The 26,770-nt window shown below is 44.0% G+C and overlaps 1 protein-coding gene across 9 annotated transcripts; it reads right to left on the reverse strand.

Moving 5' to 3' along the window:
* Positions 1–298: 298 nt before the first annotated feature.
* On the reverse strand, positions 299–26,155 carry CUNH1orf168 (chromosome unknown C1orf168 homolog). Of its 9 annotated transcripts, XM_017805696.1 has the most exons (22): positions 26,057–26,149; positions 24,505–24,618; positions 21,542–22,310; positions 20,106–20,300; positions 18,996–19,029; positions 16,003–16,103; positions 15,230–15,258; positions 13,961–13,992; positions 13,013–13,097; positions 12,526–12,679; positions 10,604–10,730; positions 10,461–10,504; positions 10,091–10,160; positions 8,143–8,226; positions 6,871–6,899; positions 6,074–6,134; positions 5,426–5,509; positions 3,576–3,660; positions 3,117–3,273; positions 2,917–2,950; positions 2,373–2,491; positions 299–520 (listed from the first exon to the last, which is right to left on the reverse strand). In XM_017805696.1, the coding sequence occupies exons 2-21, from the start codon at positions 24,592–24,594 to the stop codon at positions 2,383–2,385; spliced, it is 2,373 nt and encodes a 790-aa protein (XP_017661185.1). In that variant the 5' UTR covers positions 24,595–24,618; positions 26,057–26,149; the 3' UTR covers positions 299–520; positions 2,373–2,382. The 9 variants fall into 9 exon arrangements, 7 of the variants coding, with proteins under 7 accessions (XP_017661185.1, XP_017661190.1, XP_017661186.1 ...); XM_017805701.1 differs by lacking the exon at positions 299–520 and having other exon boundaries at positions 2,338–2,491; positions 22,148–22,310; XM_017805697.1 differs by lacking the exon at positions 299–520 and having other exon boundaries at positions 2,338–2,491; positions 10,461–10,501.
* Between the last annotated feature and the right edge of the window lie 615 nt (positions 26,156–26,770).

Raw genomic sequence — 26,770 nt, forward strand, 5'->3', positions numbered from 1 at the left:
CAGGAAGGGGAATTAAAATATATACATGAACAACTTAAACAGCTTCCACAACCCAAAATACATGCCAGGAGCCAGGCCTGAAGGTTTTCTGTATTAACATGCATCCAGCAGAGCTGATGGGCCTGTGCTGACTCAGATCTCGACTCTTTACACCAAAGCATGGAGAGTATAATTTTAAAGATAGTGTGCAAAAATAACCTTTCACTACAGGAAAGGTGTTGGGGGGGGAAATTAGTGGCTTATTTCCTTTATGCCTGTGATGCAGCTGGATATAAATCCAGTGAAAGCACACAGCTGCAGTGAATGCCCCAGTTTTGTCCTTATCCACGCTCTCCTTTTTACACAATTTCTGTGATACAGAATTGCCCTCTAAAAAATTTCAGTTCTCCCTCAGACTCAGCAAATCAACAGCTGTTATCATGATGATTTCCTTTTTGAGAAGAAACACAGAAGAACAGGGTTTAAAATTCACGTGAGAATTATTTTAACATTTTATGTGGTTAGGATGTACCAGCAAGGGCTGTAAAGGAAAAAAAAAGGAAAAGGACACGTTTAATTTCCTGACCAATATCTTAACCTAAATTTAGCCAACCTGTAGTTTAATTGAGGATATCTAAGTTGCTCTATCTAAAGAATTTTTGTATTGTCTGGAGTCATCCCATAGAAAGCTCTTTTCTTCTGTACATGCATTGGAATTTATCCATGGGGAAATGTATTTCTAAGTGTATTTCAAGGCACCTTTGCATTAAATCAGCTGCCAATGCTGGTGCAGGAGTTTGTGTTTCACGGGGATTTGGGGCACAACCCCACAAGGACTATGTGTCATTGCACCGGGATCAGGGCCCAATCACGTCTGTCACAGGATATATGGGGAGATTTTTTTTTTTTAAAGCCTTAATTTAAAATGAGAAAAACTTGTTAAATAACTTCCTTGTGAAGCACAAAAAGAGCTCACATGTGTGGCTAATACAAGATTTGCTCGCAGTACTCACAGAGACGGTGCTTAATGGACTTCATGAGCTGTGAGTTAGCGCTGGCTGGGGAGGAGGACAAGGAAGGGGATGTTTTCTTCATGGTATTAATCCTCAACACTGCCATGGAAAAAAGCCCCCAAGCTAAACCATCTCCACAACTTCCATCAGGCCAATTCCCCTCAAAGGCTGTAGGTGAAGGACACAGAGCACGTCCTAGCCTGTGCCAAAGCCAAACACGCACTTCAGCTCCCCAAACCCTCCATCACCACTAGAGAAGTCTAAATATTTGGGCTGGCAAGCCTGCAAAGCTGCGCATGCTTACAGGGGATTGTTTTATTTATTTTTTTTTATTTCAAGGATGGATGCAGGCCAACGCACTTAATAATAACCACATGGTAAAATAAATAAGAATGCCTGTATAGACTTAAAAGTAAATGTTAAATATTTGCTCTGTTTTCTTACTGATGTCTCCTTTGCCAGCTTTGAAATGGCCCTGTGGCAAACAGCACTTTTATTTTGCTGTGTTTTCTTAAGCCTGGAACTTTTAATAATTTCTAATTAAAACTTCTACATTTTTAGGATATTTATGAGCAAGCTGATACAGGCTCTTAAAATGAGCCAGGGAGGGGCAAAAGCTGTACACTACAATCAGATTTAAGGGTTTTTCTTCTTCCCAAGCCATGTAAAAATCCTATCCCCATTTTTTTACTTTTCACAGAAAATTTCACAGAATATTCTGGAAAATGTGTCCACTGGATACACTGAGGAGAAGCCATTAGAAATTTATATTTCTCTTCCTACATTTAGAAGCGTTTTTCTTAAAACAAGCAATCATCCTCCAGGCCCACAGTGGAGAACAGCCCAAACACAGGGGCAACTGTTGGATAACTGCCTGTGAGTCAGTGGGAGCCAGGAGTCAACCTTTACATATCTGGGATGCCTAAGTTAGCTTACAAAAATAAAGTAAATTTTGACTGAATGCTTTATTTACTCTTTTTTCATGTTTTTTTGGAAAGAAATGAGTCAACTTTTCCACTATTTGATATATTTAACACAGCAGGAGTGGTGATACATCCTCCTTCTCCCAATAGTTTTAAGACCAAAAACAGTTCAAAATTATATGGTTTGCTTTTTAAAATCTTTTGGGGAGTTTTGTAATTCTGTCACCTAAAACAGACAGTAACAAGTTGGAGCAACTAATGTGCGCAATTTTTCTTCATGCAAATGCAGAAATGAAATGGCTATTTCAGAACTGACCAACAAGGTACTCCAAAAAGTGAGAAATACTGAAAATAACTAATAATCGATGCAGACATGCTCTAAATGTCAGGGGAAAAAAAAAAAAGGAAACATCTCTTGCACATTTAACAGTACAAAAAATAATTCAGCTTTATTTACATGGGCATCATCACTCCACAGTTGACCAAGGTGGGCTCTCCTGGATGCAGGAAGCACAATGGAGACTTTCAGGAATGATGCAGGGGAGAGCAGCTCTCAGGGAAGTTAGTACTGTCTGCCTCAAAAAAAAAAAAAAAAAAAAAAAAGAACATTTTCCAGCAAGGTTCATTTGTATCAATTATGCATGAGCATGCAAGGAAACACTGCAGCAGGGAATTTGAGGGTGTATTTTGGCAAAGCAATGCACACTGAGTGGCCCATGTTTGCAGCAGATGTGAATTAATATGGCATATCTGAAGGCAAGTCAGGAATCTCCAATTTATAGAAGTCATGACTGGACGAGCCTTTTTTTAGCTGCAGTTGGACTGGAAACTTGTGTAACGGCAGACTAAAACTGGAAATAATTATTTAATATTTAATACTGGTTGTTTACATTAACTTCCCCTACCTTCAGAAGTTTTAAGTACATTTCTCCAGATCTTAGATATCTCTACACAGAAAAGAGAAGAAAATATGCATCACAATAAATAAAATGTGAGTTTACCTGAAGTTCAAGTGCTCCACTAGAACGTACCCATCTGAGAGAAGGGGGGAAAAAAGGAAGTAAATTAGTAAATTCCTGAGCAAATGAAGTGTCAGTGCCTAAGCACAAAGAACATACTGTGGCTTGGGAGGCTGATTTGCCCCTCCAAACTGGTTTGCAGTGTCCCCCCTTCCTGTGCCAGAGACTTTCTGCAGACTTACATCTGCCCTCTGAATTTCGGCAGATCACTGCGTGGCCCTCCGTGACATCAATGACATCCAGCTGTTCTCCAGCTGTGACAGGGAGATCCACTCTCCTCTCACTGGGGACCGAGCACTCAGCAATGGCTGTGTTGATGACACTGATCTCCTTATCATACTGCAGGAAAGAAATAAAACAAGTTATTCCACACTTATGTGCAATGTCTGTAAGGGCAGTGGGGAGGGATGAAGAGAAGAGATTTCAGGATGGGTTGTGAAGCTTTGGTTAGGGATGAAGAGGGAGAAAAACCCCAGTAACATCCCTGATGAAGATCCCAGATTAGGGGAGAAGGAACAGGTCAGTTAGGCATCTCTGGCAGAATAGCTGAGGACCAACAACGTTCCCCTGTGCATCTTTTAAACAAGCCACATAGCTGTTTTCCTCCTCTGACACAACCAGTTCTCTAGAAAGACACGTACCACAAATGTTTCTCTAAAGAACTTCTCTTCTTTTTCTCTCTTCCTGCTTTTTTCTTCACTGCTCTTCTTGAATTTGAAGATATTTCTGCATCAAGACACACACACACACATGCACTCGTGAGCTCCTTTTAAATAATCCCTGGCACATTTGGAATTGCAGCTCAAAGCCTAACTCCAGCCTTGTCTGTAATGAACCCTTGAAATAGGAAAGCACACCATTCACATCCCTATTTTTCATAAAAGAATTAATATACAATTCAAATATGTTAGTGAGCATAACTTGGGCCCTTTTGTATCTCCATTTGCAATAATTTTTTTTTCTGTAAGCAGCGTGGGAACAAACGAACTCTCTATTGAGTGTTTCAAATCAGTCATGTTTTTATAGAAGTCAACAATTCACTTTTCCCCCAGCAGTTTGTCTCCTTCTGGTTTTATTTATACTCAAACATAAAGGGAAAGGGTCCCCAGATAACTCTCATCCTGAGTCATTTATGGAAGTGAGTCTTGACACAGCTCTCCAGATTTCTCTTGGGTTTTTTAGCACATGGAGGAGAAAGTCACCCAAGCAGACATTTATATTGCACTGTAAAGTGGAAAACAATTTCTTATGCCCCACTTAAAGAGAGCAATGGCCATTCCTTCTGGGGCATTCCCTGAGTATGGAGATGCCACTCTTTCTGGTACATGAAATTCTAGCTATAGTATTAATTTTAAAACTTAAGACAGGGAAAAAAACACCAAACAAAAACCCCCCACCCATTTGTAATAAATTATTCACCTTTGGCTCACTTTGATGCACTTAAAATTAAGACAAGAGAAACAAGAGCTGAAATTAGGAACTTCTAGGCTGTGAAGAGATTCCTCCTTGGCAGATTCAGCCTGGAAGACCTGTGATGTCTAAGGAAGGGATGAAATTGCATCAACTTCCTGATGATCTGTAAAGTTATACCTATGACTGTGCACAACACAACCAGCAGTGTCTGAGCAACCCCATGCAGGAGCTCTGTGGTAAGAACCTGGAAAATGGATCTTTGATTTGCATTTCTTTGAAGTCCCATGTACTGGGTCATAAAAAAGCTCACTGCAATGCATATTTTTCTAATCTCAAAGGCAAAGGAAATCTCCTACTTCCATATGAATTTTTCCAGCACCAGTAACAAAACAAACAAAAAAAAGTCTTCGCTTTTATGCACAAAGGGTACAGCAAGAGGCAATGCAATAAGCCCAACCAGAAAGAGAAGATCTAAGAAATCAATACTTTAAAATAAGGGCAAGGGGAAACTACAGGCAATTACTACATTGTGGGCTTCCAAACACAGGGCTCTTGCCAAAATCATAGAATGGTTTGAGTTGCTGCCTTAAAGGTCATCTTGTTCCAACCCCTCTGCCATAGGCAGGGACACCTTCCACTAGATCAGGTTGCTCAGAGCTCCCTCCAATATGGCTTTGAACACTTCTAGGGATGGGTCATTCACAACTTCTCTGGGCGACCTGTGCCAGTGCCTCACCATTCTCACAGGGAAGAATTTCTTCTTAATATCTAATATAAACCTTCTAAAATAGCAAAAAGGAGCCAAATATACAGCAAGTAACAACTTTTTGCCTCAGCTAAGCGGGAAGCCATGACAGAACTTCAGGATAAGACCTCAGGATACGCCCTGTTTGCATACAGCTCAGATCCCAGAGTTTGTTTTACCCTTGAGACATTTTCTGCAAAGTTTCCTAAAAGCTGGGTTCAAAGCAGTCAACATAAAATGTCTGTGCAATCAGGGACATCCCACTCCTGAAATCACTCAGGAGACACATGTACAAAGTTAGACAACATGGGAATACAGAATGGAAATCAAGACCTTTCCACATCAACGCTGCTTTTCCTTTTGTCTTTCACCACTTGAAGTTTTGGCATCCGGATTTTGTACTTGTCATCCTTCTCTCTGAGAGGAAGAGACACATGGGAATTCAATTTTTTTCCAGCAGACTATGTCCCCTTCCCAAACCCATGTACCTACAGAGTAGTGATTTTTTCCTCTCTTCCCCCACACCCACCACTGAAATGCAAACACTTGCTGTGATTTATACCAGCACGCGCGGCCGCCACAATCATCTGGCAGCAAGACACCAAGACATGCTGTTCCTATTAAAAGTAATTTTTCTGACAAGGAGCCTGCCAGGACAAGGCTGATAATCGGGTCTGGGAGCTGGAGTTTTCCTTCCTTAGGAAAACTATCTGAATTTTCATGTGTTTCAGGGAGCAGCTCTTTCCTTTCCACGTCTCTGGCACTAACTAGGTAACGCTGAAGAAACATTTTTCAGGATGCTACTTGCCAAATTAAACACACATGGAGAGGGCACCTGGACTGTCTCCAGAGGACTGAGTCCCAACCAGCTCGTGACCCTCAGTGGTTTGCAGTACCACAGGCTCCTCAGGGCATGGGTTTGTGCCCAGAGGAACATCTCCTTGGCCTGAGGCCAGCGCCAGGAGAGGGCACCCTCCTCACCTGGGCTCTCTCTGCCCCACCTCGATATCATCATACACCTGGTCCTCCTGGGATACAGATGCTGTCAATCAAAATGCAGGAAAGAAAACTATTAGAAGATGTCATTCTGAGCCTGGCATTCCAAATGATGTATTTCAGGGGAAAACTGGGGCTGCTGCTAGTCGCTCAACCCAAAGGGGCCAAGGCAGTGCAAAGGCAAGATCCTCGGGGCTCCAAACATCTGGCAAAGCCCCAGTGCAAGGAACGATGCTCGGGTTTGTTAGTTGTGTGTATGGGCAGTTTTCTGGATGGGTTTGGCCATCCAGCTCCACAGACGGAACAGGAGCAGCAGTAGCCAGGTTCCCATCCTGTGGTAATGGGTAAGTTCACTCCAGCACCTCCTCAAGGCTTGATTAGTGAGGACAGGTGTTGTGTCCACCCTCATTTATGCAAAGCATGAACTTGTGCCTCCACCAGGCAGAAATAAGTAGTTTTACAGAGAGCTGCTGGAGTGATGTCATCTCTTAACCACCAGCAGCCTGAAAGCAGTGGTTCAGCATGGACTGCTTCACACATTATCTTCCTTAATATATTCAGATCTGCAGGAGAAATGCTCCTCTTCAAAGAAAAACCACCCAAAAATGAGCAAAAACACCACCCTCAAGTGAGGTACAAATCTCTATCAAGTCTTCAGAACTAATGCTGCCACATTACATGATTTTCAAAAAGGCACAATGCATCAAGGTTACTGTACAATACACATTCTTCATACACACAAAAGTAAATCCCCAAGAGTCAGATACATGTATGTTGCTTACCTAAATTTGGTACCGAAATGGAAACCAATCTGTTGATAGAAAAAGACTTTTAGAAACAAGTCTGCACTTCAGCATCACCCGAAAAGCCAAGAGCCCCCAAAAGCTGTCAGTGCTTGCTGCTGATGGAGACAGGTCTAGCTGCATGAGCTATGTGATATCAACAGCATTTGCCAAAATTACATCCCTTGCTAAATAAGCATTTCCATCCTCTGACAACATCAAGAGCCATGTGTTCATCAAGCAGGAAAGGTCTACATTGCATCCAAAATACAGTGCAAGCTCTGCTGCCCACCCATACATCGCTTCCCAGCAGCAAGAGGGTTGATGGACAGTTCGTAATTGCAGTCAGTAATAATTCCTTTCTATAAGTCTGCCAGTATCATGGGTTGCCCAGGAATTTAAGTGTTACAATGTTTGTAGATATCTAAAGTGCTTTCAGAAACTTTAAGGGTTCTTTGAGACAGGAGGATGGCACACAACCTGATGGGTCCTTCCCTATTTAGTGCTCAAAGGAGCCACTGACATGACAGAGTATCTAGTGTGAAAAGGTTTGTAAGTAAAATAAAATACCCTAACATAAAAGAGGAAAGGTTTAACCTGGAATTTGCAAAGAAATAAGAAAGAGTAGCATTTCAGGCACTGTGCACAGGGTGAGGCCCTCGCTGGCAGCAGTGGAGGATGGGTTCTGCAGGCAGCTACTGCACACTCGAGGAAAAGGCGATTTCCCTGGAATCTTATCCAGGGTTAAATATTAGAGTATCCAAAAGGGCACTCTAAGAAGTTATACAATATCCTCTACCCTGTTAGACTAATGTCTCAATAGTAAACTTCAGCAGATGCTGTTGCCAGCTTGGCTCTAAATGGGACTTGGAATAAAAACCCTCAACCCTTAGGAGCCACATCAGCAAGGCTGTACCTAATCCCAGCCCACAGGCTGAAGCAGCAGGAATCACATTTCTACATTCCCTTGTGTACCTGTGTCATGTTGAGGTATCAGAAAGGTACCAAAGGCAGAAGAAAGCCTATGAAAACCTGGAGGCTGCTGTAGGACTAGCTCCTGTAGATTCCTGATGCCAGAGATATCAGAGAAGCTGCACAGATGGACCATTAGCCATGTCTGCCATAGCAGCTCTTAATGAGTTGATAGAAGCACTTTTGGCATAAGCAATAAAGCTGCATTTCTTACTCTTAGACCTCCTGCTTTCAAATTACTGCAAAGAAGAATGCTCAGATTTGAAGGGGGAAGGGGTAGGACCACCAACATTTCCTTACCTTAGGTTTTCCTTGAGCCTGAAATTATTCAGCTTCAACTTTTCTATCTTAAACAGGTTTCCAAATCTCTTCTGTTTTTCTGTTCTGTCCAAAAGGGAAACAGATTTTAAATTAAAAGAGGCACTAGGTGCTGAAGTATGTGAGAGCTGCAATACTTGTAGCCCCAGAGATCTTGAAGCAGGGAAAGGAAGGTCAGCAGAATTTGGATCTCAGCTCAGCAGTAAGCTTTAAGTTTTAATAGCTTCATGTGGATAATGGATTCACTGGGATAGGCACCAGCACAGCAAAAGGTGCTTAATTATAAAGTCCAAGCTCAAGTCTTTACTTAGGTTTAAACTTTTCTGTGTTAATTGAAGTTCTTCTCCTCTGACCCAACAACTACAGGGTGATCCAGGTTTATTTGGAGTAAAAATTGTGACAAAAAGGAAGCATTACCCAGAAGCATGGAGAGACAATTAAAGGAGACACCAGGGGCATCTGTCTGTGCCACTCTCCCTCACACATTTCTGTCATGTATGCTCTTGAGAAGGAGGTTCCATGACGCACTCTCCTCTCTGAAGCTTACGGGGGGTTGCAAAGCTACACAGCAATTTTCTAATAAGGTATCTGGAAGCAACCAAGATCTTCCCATGGGGGACATTACCTGTGCACAAATACTATTAAAATTATTTTATGTGTATCAGCACACATAATCCTGCATGTGGGATCAATAGTAGGATTACATAAAGGCCGGTTTGGGGATTAAGACCCTGACCTCTGAACCCCATGAATTTGGTCCCAAATGGTCTTGAAATTCCTTTGCAAGCCCAGGAAGATGCACTGCTCCTCTGTGAGTTAGCAATAGTTTAATTTCTGCTACTGTTCTGCACCCATGTGCAGAATGGTGAAGGAGAAGCATGGGTGCACTTCCCAGCTGGTGGGGGACATGGGTAGTCAGCCTGGGAAGATGTTACCCTCTGGTCAGAGAAGCTTGTGTACCTCCATCACACAACTCCCATGGACAATTTGCAGAGAAATGACACCTCCTTTTATTAACCACCCTGTCACCTCCAGGGTTACAGTTTTCCCCTTTTCCCCCTTTCTGACATCTACACTTTAGCTAGACTTGAATCCAGATGCAAGCCAGTGTGAGCCTCACATCCGTAAGGGAAAAGCAGATGTACAGCAACACCTTATTATTCCTCCCACTCTGCTCCTTAGAAGAGAGCCACCAGATGCAGTCCAAGCAATAGTGTGCCACATCCCCAGCCCATATGCCTTTCCCAAAGGCTGTCTCTATTTCTTACAAAGGAAACTTTTTACTGCGTGAGGGTAGGGAACCACACAAAACACAACTAACTTCATGTTTCACCTCTTAATCCATTTGGGAAGCTCAAGCAACATATAAACCCGAGGCTGCAAAACTCATTGGTTTTATAACACACCCCATGGAAGCAGATATCTTGAGAAGCCATATAAAAAAGAGAAGGTTGCAAGTTAGTTACAGCATGTCAGGCTCTTTTCAGCTTTCCAACCTCCTGTGATCTCAAATTGTCCTGTTTTATGGGGACAATCTGTCCCTTGAGCATTCCCTCTTTTGACACACACAAAAATGTGTCGTTTCTCAGCTACAGCTGAGCAACTTTTAACCAAAAGAAGGCAAGTGAAACTGTCCTGTGTGTTTGATTCAAGGAGAGGTCTGTAAGGGTAGTACTTCCAACGGATGGAGAGTGCTATAAGAAAAAAGAAAGCCCTCATTGCTTAGGGATTTAAGTTTGGTAACTACTTTTTGCTCCCTGAGTGTCAGCCAAAGGGGAAATAAGGAGGAAGAGGGGGAAGAAACCCATCCATACAACAACTTTTCTGCAGTTGCATTAAGAAAAAAAAGGCTTCCAGCCAGTACCTGGTGTGTGAGATCAAGGATGTATGGCCAGTATTTCAAAATACAGGCTAAGAAATTGCAACTTACTCTGGTTTTGCTGGATTATCACCTCCAATCTCAACATCTTCATATGTTTCCTCGTAGCTGTTTCCTGAAACTTTAAACCAAGGGATGCCATTATCACAAACCACACTCAGTAGCAATGAGGTGAGGTGAGGTTTGCTGCACAAATTGCACCCAGAATTTTTATGTTTTACTCTTACAGAGGCTTCAAGGTCAGCTCAAATGAATTCCATGCTAGACATGTATATTACTCCCCCCCAGTGTTAAAGGGAATTTAGAGCAACCAGGCCAGAATGAGACACTATAGATGTTGAAAGTTAATCTCATCTTCTCCCAGGGACCAGCCCGAATTAAAAGCAGCTCCTGTTTGAGCTTCCCCACATGCTGCACTTACAGCTGTCTGAAGTGAAGGAACTTGAGGCATTTGACCCGTAGCTGCTAGAAGACAGAAATATGACATGGGGATTTATAGCAGCAGAGTTTTTAAATGACATTTCATAGACACAGGCACTGTGAAGAGCCCAGGTCCATACTCACAGTCCATCTTGCAATTCTGCGATATCATCGTATATATCCTCTGGTGCCTGCAGAGGTTGCCAAGTGTTTTGGTTCAAAGCTGTTCTTTCTATCCCTGGCTTTGGAGCACCAACATCCATGCTGTGCACTGGAAATAAGAAAGGACTTTTGCTTTAGGGGCTTTTCTGAGGAACTTCTCTCAGGACATGAACTGTTGAGGGTAACACAACTTATATTTTCTGTTCCAGGAGGCAAGGAAAGGCTCTGCCCTGACTCACTTTGAGAAGCAAAAGTTAAGGATTTTAAAAGCTCCTGAGTTTTAAAACATTTACCTTTAAAACATTTTAAAGTCATAAAATACTACAGATTTTACAAAAATTAAAATATCCATTGATATTCTCAAATCCTTCTCACCAGAAAGCATCCCAAGAGACTATTCATGGATGTTTGGAGAAATGATTGAAGGGGTTTTTTGGAATGGATCCAAACAATGTACCTGTCCATAGGTATACACCTGTAAATCAACATCCCAGAAAGAAGCCAAGGAGGATGAGTATCCTAGAGATGTATTTCACTGAGGGATGGAATCAAGCATCAGAGTTGTACATCATGAGGTTAGAAGAAGATTATTACTGGAGAACTCTGTTAAGTGGCAATATTAAATCCTTAAAATTGATTTAAGAGAGCTGGAATAATGTAGAAATGCAGCCAGACAAATAAAAGCAGATAGTGTTTCAAAATGAACATGGGAAGTGTTCAAGGTCAGGTTGGAAGGGGCTTGGAGCAACTTGGTCTAGTGGAAGGTGTCCCTGCCCATGGCAGGAAGTTGGAATGAGATGATCCTTAAGGTGCCTTCCAACGCAAACCATTCTATGATTCATGCAGTAGATCTCACTGGAAACACAAACCACCTCAATATGGTCTAGTTATGGACCACAACTTCTGCAAAACTTTCAAACCCCATGAAGAAGAAAAGGAGGCAGGAGAGGGACCTAACAATTCTCCTAATCAACCTCTCTTGAAGCAATAGCAGGAGGCTCACCATGAGTACTTTGAAAAAAAAAAATCCCAACTGAAATCACCTCCAGCTGTTCAAAGGTGAAACAAACCAGCAAGATTTCTTACAAAAACAGACGCCAACCGAAACAGAAAATTATTATGAGGCGATTTAAAATTAAAAAAAAATAATACCTGAGAACCACCCCAATAAAAATAACCACAGTCACAGCCAATTTACACTTTCTCCTTCACACTCCTGGTCTGTCCACAGAGCCCAACAGAGTCACTTTGCTCTCTTTCATCTTTAAAATGCTGCCATATCACACTAATGGCTTGCAGAGGCAGGAGTAAGGCTTTGCAGAATAGAGCCCATGAACATTTGTACCTGAAGCTGCAAAATAGTGTTTACAGAGGAGATGGGATTGGGTTTAACTGTGCAGCTAAGGCGCATATCACCATCTCCAGTCACTATCTCAGGGTATTGTGACAGAAGGAGGCGAAAGTCAGCCTGGTACCACAAGAAGATGGAGCAAGGAATCATCATCCATCCTACTAAGGGACAGGGGAAACCTTCAGGCTCTCATCCTGCTCACGTTGTTTCTACCACAAGCCTTAGCCAAACCCTTTTCTGAGACTCAATAAATTGTGAGAAGCAGAGGAGTGGATTTCAGCTCTCTTGGATAAGGGCAATCTGCTAGAAAAACAAACACCTTGGTTTGAGTTACGCAGATGGTTAACCAACTTAGGAAGCTATTTGCAAAGCCAAAATAAATGATTCAGACCAGAACACAAACGCTCGTGCAACCTTTTGCCCTGGTTTAACTAAATTGGTTCAAGAGCTGCATCCAAATTTAACATTATTATTTCCCACATGGAAGAGACATTTGGGCAACAGATGGGACTGAGGATTGAGGAAACACTCAACGGCGCAATGAGATACTCACAGAGCTCGGCTCTGTCTTTTGCCAGCCCTTGTAGGGTAGGGTACTTTGCAGGCAGGGTACTGGTCACATCCTGCTTCCTTTGCAGGACCTTCATCCCATCTCTGCCATCTTCCTTGGTTTGACTACTGGGAGACATGTATTCACTTCCACCTGTCTGAGATCAAACATTTGGTTTAGTCCATATAGTCTTTAGAAACAGTTTTCTAATATAAGTTAATATAATTCACATATATATAAGAATATAAGTTTTTGTGGACTTGAAACAGTTTCATGCCCTTTTCCATCAGGGATTTGTGGTAGACACAGGTGCTGCCTGGCAGCACTACCTGATTTTTAGGCAGTAGCAGTTGAGGGATGAAGAGCCAAAAGAGAAGGGATTAAAAAGGGATTAAGGGCTCAAGTTTCAACTGTTACCCGAAGACAGGAAGGATAGAAGGAGAAGAAACCCTATAATAACTATTAAAATTAATCGCAAGGATTACAATACCTTGAAAATTTTCTTCACTTCCAGTTTCTGTCTTTCATGACTTGGTTTCCCCTCTTTTTCATCCTCTATTGTAGCTCTTTCAGGACTGAAATTTTCAGAAATGAGAAAGATCTCAGAACACAGACACTTTAGCAAAGTTGTAAACACATTGGTTTATGACAGTGCCCAAGTAAGCAGCTCATTTTCCCTCTGAATGAGGTAGGTGCCCAAAAGACCACCAGTACTAAAAGTAAGGGCAAATCCAAATCTAAGTCAGCAGGTAGTCAGGGATAATAGCAATCATTCTTGGAAGGGAAATAAACTAATGAGATTGTTTCCTCATAGCAGGAATGGACAAGTTAGATCCATTTGCCGGTGGTGGCACCTGGTTCACAAGATGTACCTCTTACCATAGATTTAGGGAAGAAGATACAGCAACAATATGCAGAACTTGATACCTTTTTTTTTCCCCAGCATCAAATTTTCCCACTGTAGTGACTCCCTTTTACCTCATGACTCTAAAATCCCCATTAAAAAAAACCCAAACAAACAAACAACAAAATCCAGCCTCCAGACAGTGACAATAATTATACACTGCAAGGAGTTTGAAGCATGACATTCACAGAGTGAAATTAAGTGTAGACCTTGCCTTACCCACACAGCCTTAGACTTGGAACCAGGCATCCCAGATTGAGAGCCTCATAACTCTCCTGCTTATGCTGAAAGACTCCAGGTTACAGTAGGAAAAGACTATGTATCTTCTTGTGTCCCAGAGGAGAAAAGAAAATCTCCCCTCCAGATATGCTTAGAAACCATGAGTGCTGCCACAGAAAAGCATCATTGTCTATGCTGTCCTGGTCATGAAATATATGAAATTTCTTTCTATTTACTGATTGTTACAATATCCCATTCCTAACCTGAGTTAGTTGTGGGGCTAGAAGAAGATTGAGAGAATGGAAAGGAAATTACCTGTATTTGGCAAAGCGAAAAATCTTCTGTTTCTAGAATAAAGAAGAGGAAAGCCTTCAGCCACTGTGCTTTTCTCAGCAGTCAAGCTTTTATACAAGGCCTCAACTGTCATCTAGTATTTAAAGAAATATTTCTTTAGAAAGCCCAGAAGCATTTTACATTTGGAATAGTCATCAGTCAAAGATATTTCCTCTACTTTGCAGGACAGGGGACACACATACTGACAAACTATATGGGGATAATATAACAGTGCAAGGGATGGGGCCAGTGAAGCTACTGGTCAGCATGAAAGCTATTACAGACTGGAAAGCTTACAGAAGAGGAGCAAGTTTTTTTACTTAAATAAAGATTTCCCAACCTACCATAAAATGAGACCAAAGCCAAGCCAGAGAACTTCCCTGCAAATCACACACAGATAAGTGCATTTGGAAACCTGTGCTGTTTTCCAGGCAATTTGATTGCTTTGCAAGTCAGGATTTGACAGTGGAGTTTGACACTTTCCAAAGTTTTCTCTCTTTTAGCAGGGCCAGAACTGATACCCAGCACATGGTCATCTCCTGGCAAGAGGTGATGTGTTCTCTCGGCCCAGTTACCCGCTGTGAGCTCGTCCATGCAGCCAAGCCAGTCTGCTCTAGGAATGGCTGCAGCAACTCCTGTGCAATGCACAATCCTGCCTTCCCTGCACGATATCACCACTGCCAAGGTGCACTGCCACCCCTTTGCAGCCAAGGTAAAATGAAAAGTTGTAGTTTGCAGCAAAGATATCCCCGCAGCAGGGGATGAAAACGTGTACAGTTGTGCCCACAACACTTGCCCTCGCTTCTAAGCCAAAATTCTAAGCCTTCAGCCATGCCAAGTAAGCAGGCTCAATTTTGCTTTTACACCTGCACAGAGGGACTACCAGCACCAGCTCGTCTTTGGCAGGAACTTCTAGAATAATTCAGTGGGTTTTCCCTCCAAGAATTCATGATCTTACTCTTAGTGTGTGACACTTACTTGGTCTACCACCAACATCCAGATGGTGTTACCACTTCCTTACATATATGCAGTGGAATTGAAAGGAACTGACTCTTCCTACTAGTATGTTTGGGAATCTCATTAGTCTTTGTGTCCCCTCTGCAATTTCTTGTTTATTTTTTGAGAGTCTTCACAGACAACACACAAAGAAACTCTTGGCATGTAAGAAATACAGATATTGAAAATTTTCAAGACATGAAAGTATGGTGCAGTCAAGACTGTGAGATCAAAACTGGCTGTGATAACACTTACCTTGTGCTCCTGAGGCTCTGCCTTAGGTACTGGAAAAGATATTTACGAACATATATTACTTTTTAGTCTGCGTTAAAGTCACTGCACTTTTAGTTGCAAAACTCAACTTCAGTTGGGATGCTCAGCATCCAGGCACACATGCACCATGGGACATTCACCATGTCCTACTGGCCAGGGTCCTATTTGCTATTAAGCATTTGCTTGCATGCAGAGAACTGCAGCACCAAGCTTGACTGGCCACAGTTTTCATATGAAAGCCCAAGAGGGCTGTGGCAGGATCCCCCAAGGAAATTGTCTGGCTCCTGTTCCAACAGGAGAGAAAAACAACGCGCATGGCAGAAACCAAACTCCCAAAAAGAAGCAACCTTGAAAAATGTAAAAGCAGAGCAGTGGCCCCTTTGATGGAGAAAATTATACTGCGAAAAAACATTGACGGAGATGGAAAAGTTCTGTTATGTGCCCTTCTGTTCCCAAGAAGATGACGAGGTTTGCCTCACTATCTTCTTTTCCTTCTCTTCTACATGTGTAGTATATCATGATTTTCCCTGCTGCTGTTTTACTACAAGCATTATTTCACTACCAGAATACTAACTTCTGCCTTGTCTGGGCCCCAGAGTCCTCACACACTGTCAGTGCACAGAGTGACAGTACAGAGAGTTATCCTTGGTCACCTGGAACAATGTGCAGCTGCTTTTCTCAACTTGAAGAAACTCTATTATTTCCTTTTTAAATCCCTTATCCCAGATAGCATGTGATTCACCTAACAGTCTTACCTTGTAAAGTACCTTCAATGACACACAAGGTTGTGGTGTCCCCAGACTGATTCAGGTACACTGGGGTTTCTTCATAATTATTCTGCTCTTCAAGTTGAGCACTGAGAAGATGAAAAAGAGAGAAGAGATTTTTTTTTTTCTGTCCCTTTTAGAAGCATGAAAAAAAATATTCCTCTTAAGGACAAGGAATTCAAGTGCTTTGATACTCAGCCTACAAAAAAGCAAAGTGAAATCAGGAATTCCTCGGAGGGAGAGGAGAGCCCTGTGCCAGATGTAGGGCTCAGCTGAACCTTACCCCCAACTCCACACTCCCACTGCTTTTCCTCTGGGAGGACAGACTGCGTTTATAGGGCTCAAAGCACATCAGGAGACATCATACTAAGATTATAGTCTTCTGCCTACAGCAATCCCTCAAGTAGAAACAGAACAAAAAAATCCAAGGAAATTGGAGCACAGCATTTTTTTAAGCCTACTCAGGTGCTTTGAAATAGGTAACAACTTAGTTGCACTGTTCGGCACGCTGCTTCACTTGGAAGGAAACACAAAGGGGAAAGCAGAGATATCAGAGGGTATGTTTAAAGGTCCTGCTTCTGAGTTTATCAAGCCAATCACTCGATGCCAACACAGCAAGTGGCACGTGCCAGCCACAGGAGGAGACAAGGCATCATGGCTCCAGCACCACAAAGCCTCAAGTATTGGGTTTCCCAGTCCAGTTCTCACCCCCTCATTCTCCTTTCTTCCTTTCTTCCTCCACAAATTCACATTAGTGTCATTTGGGAATAGCTGCAGAGAGAAAGCCAAGCATTCCTGAACTACCCACGCAAATCCCCAAGTCTTCCCCTCTACCTACAGTGGCAGAGTTTTTGGCATTTCAGGAATGTACCAGGAAGCAGCAAATGCACAAGATACAGCTTGTAACGCACCTGGGCAACAGGGTATGGTGATAAAAGAGCACCAGGAAGAATTCTAGCAAGAACTTCCTTCTTTTAACTGAAAGACTATATAAAAAACCTCAGGGAGCGTCAAGCTTTCCTGGAATCACCCAACTGTCACAACTCAGAGTAAGGACTAAGTGTAAACCAGAACCTGAGGAACAAGGCACTCAAGGTGCACTTTAACAGTAGTGAAATTGGAGCAAGAAACAACACCTAAAGTCAAGCAGAAGGTTGTGCTGATACCAAAGGCTGCCTCAGCCCCCTGCTCTCCCCTGCAGCCCGGGGACAGTGCCTGCCATCTTTCTGGTTCCACAGCATGTTTGGGACATGTAGGTCCCACTGAATGGGACACACACACATACATATTGCATCAATACTGCAAGCAGGTATTTTGTCCCCAGTGCCATCATTTGATGAAGAGGAGACCAGGAAAACCCCTGACCGTTCACTTCCCCAGCCCAATCCCTGGAATAAACCACATCCTGGTTTGGGAGGTTGGCTGGACATCAGACAGCCCTTTATATAAACCACAGTGCCACGCCAGACTTGAAATACAGCTGGGCTGAAAGATCCCTGAATAGCATCAGTGAAGGCAGAGTGTTTATCCCCAAATAAGCAGTAAGAGGTCAAGATTAGTCAGCCCAAGTTACTACGTCAGGGTGTCTAAGAGACGAGACTTATTCCAGGTGAGGCTTCGATGAGGGGAATTTCCATCCCCAAACCGCTGTGATTTTGCTTTAATGCTGGAGTTATTTAATTCATTTCCCCAGTTATCATATGGTTAATATTTAACAAGTGACCTATTGTAAAGACCATATCACAAGTGTTGGAGCAAGAACGCTAATTTTGCTGGAATGCATTACTAGAACAGCTTCCTTGTGGGGCATGACAGCTGTGGAGCTGGTTCCTATTCGACCACTTCTCTTCTGACAAGTACAGGTTAAAAGCTAACACCAGCCAATGCTGGCAGGAACACCTCATGATGTCAAGAACAACTTGCTGTGTTGATAGCTGCAGGAGTTGTTTGGACACAGAAAGCATTTTAAGAATTCCCCTCCCTTTGCTCTGGTTCAGCTGTTCCATTTCCCTTTTTCACAGTCAAGACAAAATATGTATAGGAATATTTTCCTCCACTTTTCCTGTTCTTGTTGCACAAAACCAGGACCACTACACAACAACTCAGGACAAGTCACAGACATATCAGAAAAAGTCAGGATCCCCATGCACACAGAAGTTGTGTCTGTAAGATTTTTGAGCCATTTCAGACAAACTCCAGTGATTTGGACCACCACTCAATAAAAATCTCACTTCAGCATCTGGAGACAGCTGAAGAGCTGGGCATGGTGAGGGAGGGCAGTGACTCCTGTACCCTGGTTGTGCTGACTGCACAAACATAGGACCATAAATCATGCAGGAGAGCAAACTCCTTCACTACTGGCAAAGAAAATCCAAACACCTGCTGGTTACACCAGGGCTTTGTTTCAGCAACAGTTCTCAAAAGCATCTCTTTTCTAAAAACACCGAACTTGAGTACATGGAAAACAGGAAGCAAAAAACATGTGGGAGTTGATGACTTTGCAACCAAAGCACTGGCAGTGTTTTCCTTTCCGCTACCTAAACCAGACCTAAAGACACATAGATATGGTTCTCCATGTGGCTTTAACAGCCCAGAGGAAAAAATAGGGATGAAGCTTTTTCCTTTAGGAGAAGGTCATCCCAGCCAGCTTTGAGTTTCCCATGTAGGTTCTGTTATTCTGTGTTTCTATAACCACAGAAACACAGAATCACAGAATGGTTTGGATTGGAAGATCTAGTTAAAGATATAGTTAAAGACTATCTAGTTCCAATCCTACCCCCCATAAGCAGGAACACCTTCCACTAGACCAGGTTGCTCAGGGCCCCATCCAACCTGGCCTTGAACACTTGGACAATCCCTGGAGCAAGTTGCTGCCTCTGGGAGTCAGACATTCTCTCCAGACTGAACTGGGATGCTTCAGATCATGGGATGGGGATGCTCCTGTCACCTACAAGCCACACATTGCCTCCCCACAGGCTCACCTTTCGGGGCTCAAGTAATCCTCTTCACCAGCAGCTGCACACAAACACACAGAGGATTAGTATTTGAAGGCAATCCTGCTCTCCCACAGAACACCAGCTGTAGCCACGGGAGGTGTGACAGGGACTGCCCTTCCTCAGGCAGCACACTGCATGCAAAGGCAGGCGTGAAATAAGATTGCCAGCAAAGACTGGGGATGTGGCTGTGTTAATATGTGATTATTTCATGTTTCCAGGCAACAACCCCAAGCTTTCTAGAGATCGATAACGGAGCAATATGGAGAGGGCATGAAGATGATGACACATAAATGCAACTAGTTCCCTCCATCAAGTTCATATATTTAGAAATGGCAAATAGGTTAGAAAAGAGTTTCAGTGAAAAACTCTCTTTCCCTCTTATCACAGCCAGGGCACACCAATAAGTGCTGGCACATTAAAGCCAAAGAGACTTTAGCAGAGCCCTTCTTATGAAAGGAGCTCCCTTGGAATTCAGCAAAAGTTGTGTCTAAAAATCTGGGTATAATTAAGCCTGTATCTATAAAGAAACACCACTTAGCAGCTTAATAAGTGGTCCAAAATATTCTATTATACAACATCAATAGGGTTTTATTATGGGAAACTGAACTTTTGCATTTCTTGATGTTGGAACACTTAGCAACATTGCCCTCTGTTGTATTTAAAACAGAAGTGGGGGAGATTAGCAGACTATTTTCTAACAATTTTATTGTGCCTTCCCACAGTTGTGCTCCAGAGTCAAGGCATTTCCCATTGAAGAGGAGTGATAAAGATCAGCTCAGCTCGTAGGCAGCTGCTGCTGCTTTACAGCCAGCTGTAAACCACTCACAACACGCTGCACTTGGGAGGGAAGCGGGTTTCTGCATGTGGGATGGAGTCCAGCCTGGAAAACCAGATCCCTTTTCCAGATTAAGAGCAAAAATCAGTCCCACTGAAACTGCTGGGCTATTGTTAATGTTCGAGGAAGAAGTTATAAACAAGTAACAATGTCTTTTTTCTGTGGGCTTGGAATCATGGCCTAATAGATGTCAATAAACTGCAAATTATTATTCATCTTCTACAGAACAAGTCTGGAGAGAAAGACCAGAGATCTCTTACTTGTTTCATTTCCTCTGTGGACCAAAGGCAGGATGCTTCGGAAAGTACTGAGGTCAAACTTTGGGGGTCTTGGAGGCTTCCCAGGGGCAGGACCCAGGGATTCAGCTGAAGGGAGAGGTTTAATTCTTGGCCACTTGTTCCTGGGGCTGTAAGACCATTTTCCTGCTCTGGGCTGGCAGAAGGGAGGCTCCAATTCTGCTCCAGAGAAGCACAAGGACAGGCACCAATTAGCCCTCATTTAAGCAAAAATCCACATTAGTTGTTGTACTCACATTTCTATCCAACTTTGTTTCTTCCCAATTTCAGCATCCTCATTACACGGCAAGTCTCTTACCATGTTACCAGAATGGCAAAGTAAATGGAAATGTCCATTTTTACAGATTTTTACAAAGTGAACCATGTTGGGGTCTCAGCTCTCGACAGCTCCCTTCCTCTGGATTATAAAATACTAACCCAGTTTTCTGTACTGATAACAGCTTAATCCACCAGGATTTAGTGGCATGGCTGTTTTCAGCGTTCAGTCCAAGCAAGGTGGCTTTCCAGGGTAAACAAAGACTTAAGCTTTTCAGTGCCATGTCACCCAGTGTGACGTTAGCAAGGACACCTTTGCAGCATTTGAGTTTCCTAGCACCAGTTTCTCTAAGAAATATGTTCTCTGAGCTTAAATATGACCTTTTGCACAGCTGGGAGGGTGCAGAGGGGGGAATTCAGGTTTAAGTGATTTTAATTAGAATTAAACTGTCTTTGCAGATGAGCCAAGCCTTTCTATGTATGTGTGAAACTGAAGAGCAGGGTCCAGTCACATTTACCTCGTGACTGCAAAAGGCCAAAGCAGACCAAAATTGAAGATACTCCCCTGTCCTCAGTCTTCATCCTATTCTCATAATGTGGACAATTTCCTTAAGTGAGTTTTAAAAAAATTGGTGGAGATGGAGACCCTCCCCTTACCAAGCTCAGCAGCAGTTTGGGACCCATTTCTTATCTCCAGAACCTCCAGAGAAAGAAAAAAACATTCCAATGGACCAGTTTGGCCTCTTGTTTGAAGGTCCTGACTTTTAACAGCTTTTCTCTCCAGCTGCTCTACCCTGTACTTCCAGAACACATATGCATATAATGGCCTGGGTCAGAAGGGACCTTAAAGATCATCTCATTCCAACCCCCTGCCATGGGCAGGGACACCTTCCACTAGACCAGGTTGCTCAGAGCTCCATCCAACCTGGCCTTGGACACTTCCAGGGATGGGGCAGCCACAGCTTCTGTATCACCTGTGCCAGTGCCTCACCACCCTCACAGGGAAGAATTTCTTCCTAATATTTAATCTAAACCTACTCTTTTTCAGTTTGAAGTCATTCCCCCTTGTCCTGTTGCTACATGCCTTTGTAAATAGTCTCTCTCTCTATATATATGCTCAGTGTTAAGAATATACCTTACTGTACCTTTCTGGTGCTGAGGTTTCTCTCTTGGTGGACGATAACCTGCCTGGCAGAATGCAGTTGCTACCGCACCCTCAGCACCTGCCCCATCAGAGCTCCTGTGTCCTCTGGGAGCCTGGGGAAGAGCTGTCCCACTGCCATGCAGAGCATCCTTCTTCTTGGCACGCCAGTCCAGCACAGCCTTGTTTCCAGAGGGTCGCATCCTGTTGCTGTCCCATGCAACAGGAGCACGTGTCACCCTCTGCTCCGGACAAGGGTGCATGTCTAAGTTTGCTGCCTGTTGCATTGGGAGTATTGCACTTGGTTTCTCATTGCAGCATAAAGTCTCTTCCCAGATCTGTAGGATGTGGTGGAAAGAATCTGGGAGCTGAGGATCCACTGGAGCTGTTTGGCCTGATCCTTGCTGATCAGTGCTACATGACAACAGAGGCTTTTCTGAACTGTTCTGGGGAGAACTCAGCCCTCTCTCTGAGATGTTGCCCTTGTGCTCTTTGTTGTCCCCCATTGGCTCCACGTAACCCAACTTGGCTCGAGGCCATGCTAAGGGGCTGTGTTGGGTGAGCACAGAGGGTTGGGAGGCAGTATGGACAGGTTTTATTATTTTCACACCTCTCTTACTCAGGGTCGGAGGGCTGGACACAGCATTTCCTCCAGAGCCCAGCTTGGATGTGATCTCAGTGGAAGGCTTCTTGAGTGGCTGTGCCAGCTTGTTAGCCAAGTCAGAGTCATTTTGAAATTTTGCTCGGAGGGCTTTGAAATCAGTCACACCTTCCTGGGTGAGAGGAAAGAGGAGAACACAAAATATCTGCTTACAGAGCTGGCAACAGGCAATTTATACAGTCATGATGGTTTCAGACAGAAATAGGCTGCAGACTCCACCCTGGTCACCAAGGATGTGCCAATCCTGGCAAAAATTTAAAAGCAGTAGAGGAGAATTAGCTCTTTCAATGGATCCTCCAAAGGTTCACAAATCACTTCTTATTAAGGCAAAAGAGCTGAGACAGGAGGAAAACACAGGAGTAGAGCAGAGAAACGCAACCAGAGCCAGCAGGACCAGGAGAGATGCCTGCTTCTCCCCAGTGTCACCCAGTGATGGAGAATCTCCCTCAGGAGGACCTGGCAACCACTAAATTTAATGTTTAGCTTCCTGGCAGAGGTGCTGCTATACTGTTTATGCACCTGCTGAGTAGGAAAGCTCCACTTTATTTTTAGTACACAAACACAAAATGGGAGAGGCCATTGCTTCTCCAGAGATCCCCATTCCATCCACTGCCTTCTTTAGAAAACTCCACCATGGAAAGAGAAGCACCAAACATCCTCCTTGGCAGGCTCCAAATGACCCCTGGGACAAAATGTTCTTCCTCCCCAGTGCTAGTTCAACTCAAGGCTCTTTGGATGCTTCTCCCCTTGCCTTTATTCCCATCCAGGAAGCAGAGGACATACCACCCAACCAGTAGTACACAATGACAGCAAGAGCATCTCTCAGTGCAGGTGATGAATACTGGCTACAATACTCAATTCCTCTCCCACACCAGACCCCAGGTAATATATGATTTTGAAGAGAGCTAATCAGTGACAGTGCAGTTCAAAAGAACACTTGAAGAACATTTTGCTTCAGGCCTTCATTCCCTGGTGTCTCACCATCCCATGCCGGAGAAAGAGGACCATAATTTTTGCCTGCAGTGTTGTGGCTTAAATTCAGCCCTGAACTGAACTAGGGAGAAAATATGAAGAAAAATTTATGAGCTACTTAAGTCCTTGAACTGCTCTATAACTTTTTATATGCCATGATTACATTAGGTGCACTGCTCTGGCAGCTTAGTTCAGTGCAGAGAACTGTAAGGCTTCACGAGAACCTGTCTAATGAGGAAATTGGAAAAAATTATCTAGGACAGAACTTCGTTATTCTGAAAAAAGCCCCAGCCTTAAGTGTTAAGACAGAACAGATGAATAGCATACTGAGGTTTTATTGCATTTAATTGCACGATTTATTAAACACTGACAATTTCTCTTGAATAACCCCTTTCACTGACTTTATTACTTTCACAGGGTAGTGCATGATGTAAAGAACCAACCCTTGGGGGAGAGGTTTGAATTGCTCCAATTATATTTCATATTAGTGGTCAGCATCTTGATGCTGTGTGAGCTGCCCAGACAGGCTAATCTAGGGGAGAGCCGATGGGAATGGGAGCCTTCAGAAGCATACGGAGGATGAATCAGATTTTGGAAAAAAAATAGTCCCACATGTACCTGATCCCTCCAGCGATGCCAGACAGGAAATAAAGCAGCTAGGTGCCCTAAATGCAATTGCACCAAGCTTTTGCACGTGCTGCAGCAACAGTTGAAGAGTTCAATGCTGTTTACCTCCCCACACTGATTTTCTTTACTGTAGCACGCAGTTCCTCATCAGCACCCTCAGAGACAAAGAGAAGAGGAAAGAAAAAGTACCTACATGTCTCAACGTGCCCTAGGCAAGGTGGACTCATGAGACATGGGGTTTTTGGTCAGGCACTGTCTGTGACAGTCATGAGCTTGGCACTAAGTTTAATTAAAGAGGGATGGATACAAGCTTCCCTTTTCCTCCCTCAAGTTTTTGTTCCTCTTGCCTTGAAATGACAGCTTCAAATGATTGGCCTAATTAAGTGGAAGATTATCTGTGCTTAATGTACTCTCAGTGCCCCTCACTGGAATATAGTTTCACCAGACCGCAGCCTGTTGGGATATTCACAGGATAGGGTTAAACTGTACACCATGGCCACCTCCTGCACACCCACATCCAGCTGGACAATCCGTCCCTCCCCAGAAAGCTCCTGCAAATGCTGTTTCCTTGCACAGGGCTGAGCTTAGCCAGACCCTCCAAGGTGCAATGAGTTCTCCCGGTCTCTGCAGGGATGATTTTCCATCAGAGCTGGGACTGTTTCAAACCACAAACCCATCTAAGCAACTCTCCACTTCAACCCACACACCTTAACCTGGCCCAGGGAGATGCTCAGCTTAAACATAGTGCTGAGTAGGTCACAGGCAGGACACGTGAAATCCCAGTCCTGGTGTCCCATCAGTGCAGGGAGGGCTCAGGTCCCCTGAAAATCAGATCAGTTTAAAGTGAGGAGAATACACTAATAAATTTAAAGGGCTGCCAACTGCTTACAATGTGTATTTCAGCTACATCTGGCCAAATAATTGACTGTGAATAATACTACATTTGGCAAAAGCCCACGCAAGATGAGAGGGGGAGAGAGTAAAAAGGAAACAAACTTCCACTGGCCGGAAAGCATTAAGGAGTCAGGGGACAGGAGCATTATGGAGTCGGGGGTAGCTAAACTTCCCATATTTTCTGCCTAAAAATAAAATGCTCTTCTAACATTAAGATCAGTCTAGGAAGCAAAATAAAGCTCAGCTTAAGCCTATGATAAGGGTACCTTTTAGAAGGAGCAGCAGCAGGAGGTTTGTGCTGACACCAAGGTCTAACCAAAAGGAATCTGAATTATAGAATCACAGAACGGTTTGGATTGGAAGAAATCTTAGAGATCAGCTTGTTCCAATCCCCTGCCATGGGCAGGGACACCTTCTACTAGACCAGGTTGCTCCAAGCCCTATCCAACCTGGCCTTGAACACTTCTAGGGATAGAGCATCCACAGCTTCTCTGGGCAACCTGTGCCACGGCATCACCACAGTCACAGTGAATAATTTCTCTCTAATATCTAATCTTACCCTGCCCTCTGTCAGTTTGAAGCCATTCCTCCTTGACCTGTCGCTCCAGGTCCTTGACAAAAGTTTCTCTCCAGGTCCCTTGTAGCCCCTTCAGGTACTGAAAGGGTGTAATAAGGTCACCCCAGAGCTATTCTCCATTAACTAACTAAATAGAATTAATTCTCCTTAGTTTTCTGAAGCCACTTTTCTAAAACAAATCGACACAGGAAGAGAAACCCCATTAAGGACGCGGCACACAGGATAGACAAGAGAAACCAAGAGCCTGTTCCCCTCCTGGAATTCTTCTGGTTTACTCAATTCTTTATCTTGATTAGCAAGGGAGCTCCGGTGGGTAAATGTTTAATCAGCACTGCCCTCTGCCCTGCCGTGGGACTGCTGGAGTCAAGCCCAGGCACCCTGGGCACGCTGACGAGAGCACACTGCAGATACCATCGACTCATTAACCAGCCAGCTTCTCCCAGGAAAAAAAAAATAAAAAATCCAACTCTACTTTTTATTAAATTAAGAGGCACAACTGCAGCTCATCTCAGAGTGAAGGGCAATGAAAGCTGCACTGGGAGCCCCTCAGCCCCTGCTTTGGGGCAGAAAAGCAGTGTCTGTGTGGTCTCCGCCCGGAGCAGGAGCAGCGATGAGAGTGTGCACATCACTCCCGGGATGAACTGCTCCCGGCATTCCATGGAGAGAACAGCCCCAAGCTACGAAGCAGCAGCAGAAAACCAAGCAGCAAATCTTTCACCCAGGCCAGGTGCAGAGGAGACAGAACCCATTGCTGCAGTGAGGGTAGAAAGGGGAGCCCCAGTAGTTACCACGTCCATCCCTTGCTGCTCCAGCATGTTCCCTGCCCTGCCTCCAGCCGGAATCTCCCACAGCTGCTCCCCGCTCTGCTGCCCGTCCTGCAGCCACGCCGGGTGAGGCGGGGCAAGCCCTAAACACACCTAGGCCAACCCTGGGTCTGCCCCCGGGGCGGGGAGAGCCTCACCTGGGCAGGGCTGAGCCTGCCCAGCAGTCCCTGACCTGACCCGTGGTTCCCCGAACAACAAATGCCCACGCTGTGGCAGGTTTGGGATGGGTTCAGAATGGGAATGATCAGCTTTGGTTTGCTTTGTGAAGGAAAGAATGGCACTTGGCCTCGGCATGGGTGCCCCTACAGCACATATGTGTCCACATGATGTGCATATATATGGCAGCTTATAGAATCTTAGAATGGTTTAAGAAGGGACATTAAAGGTCATCTAGTTCCAACCCCCCACCCCCCACGTTCTCAGGTGTCTTCTCACACCTGGAGCAAGCAAAACTGAGCCCCACCATGCCCAGCAGTAATTCTTACCCCACCTCTTCTTAGGTCTCCCCATGGGTGACACCCACCCTTCTGCAGCAGCCCAGCCTGCACCAGGCTCTTCCCCACAGAGAAGCCAGAGTGATTAAAACAGACATTTCCCCAGAGGAACCAAATGTTTCCTTCATCTCTGGATAGCAGAGTCCAGCAAAAACAATCATCCTTGCTGAAGCCCACACATATT

The sequence above is a fragment of the Lepidothrix coronata genome, unplaced genomic scaffold (genome assembly GCF_001604755.1).
Source record: "Lepidothrix coronata isolate B3197 unplaced genomic scaffold, Lepidothrix_coronata-1.0 Scaffold12, whole genome shotgun sequence".
Taxonomy (NCBI): Eukaryota; Metazoa; Chordata; class Aves; order Passeriformes; family Pipridae; genus Lepidothrix; species Lepidothrix coronata.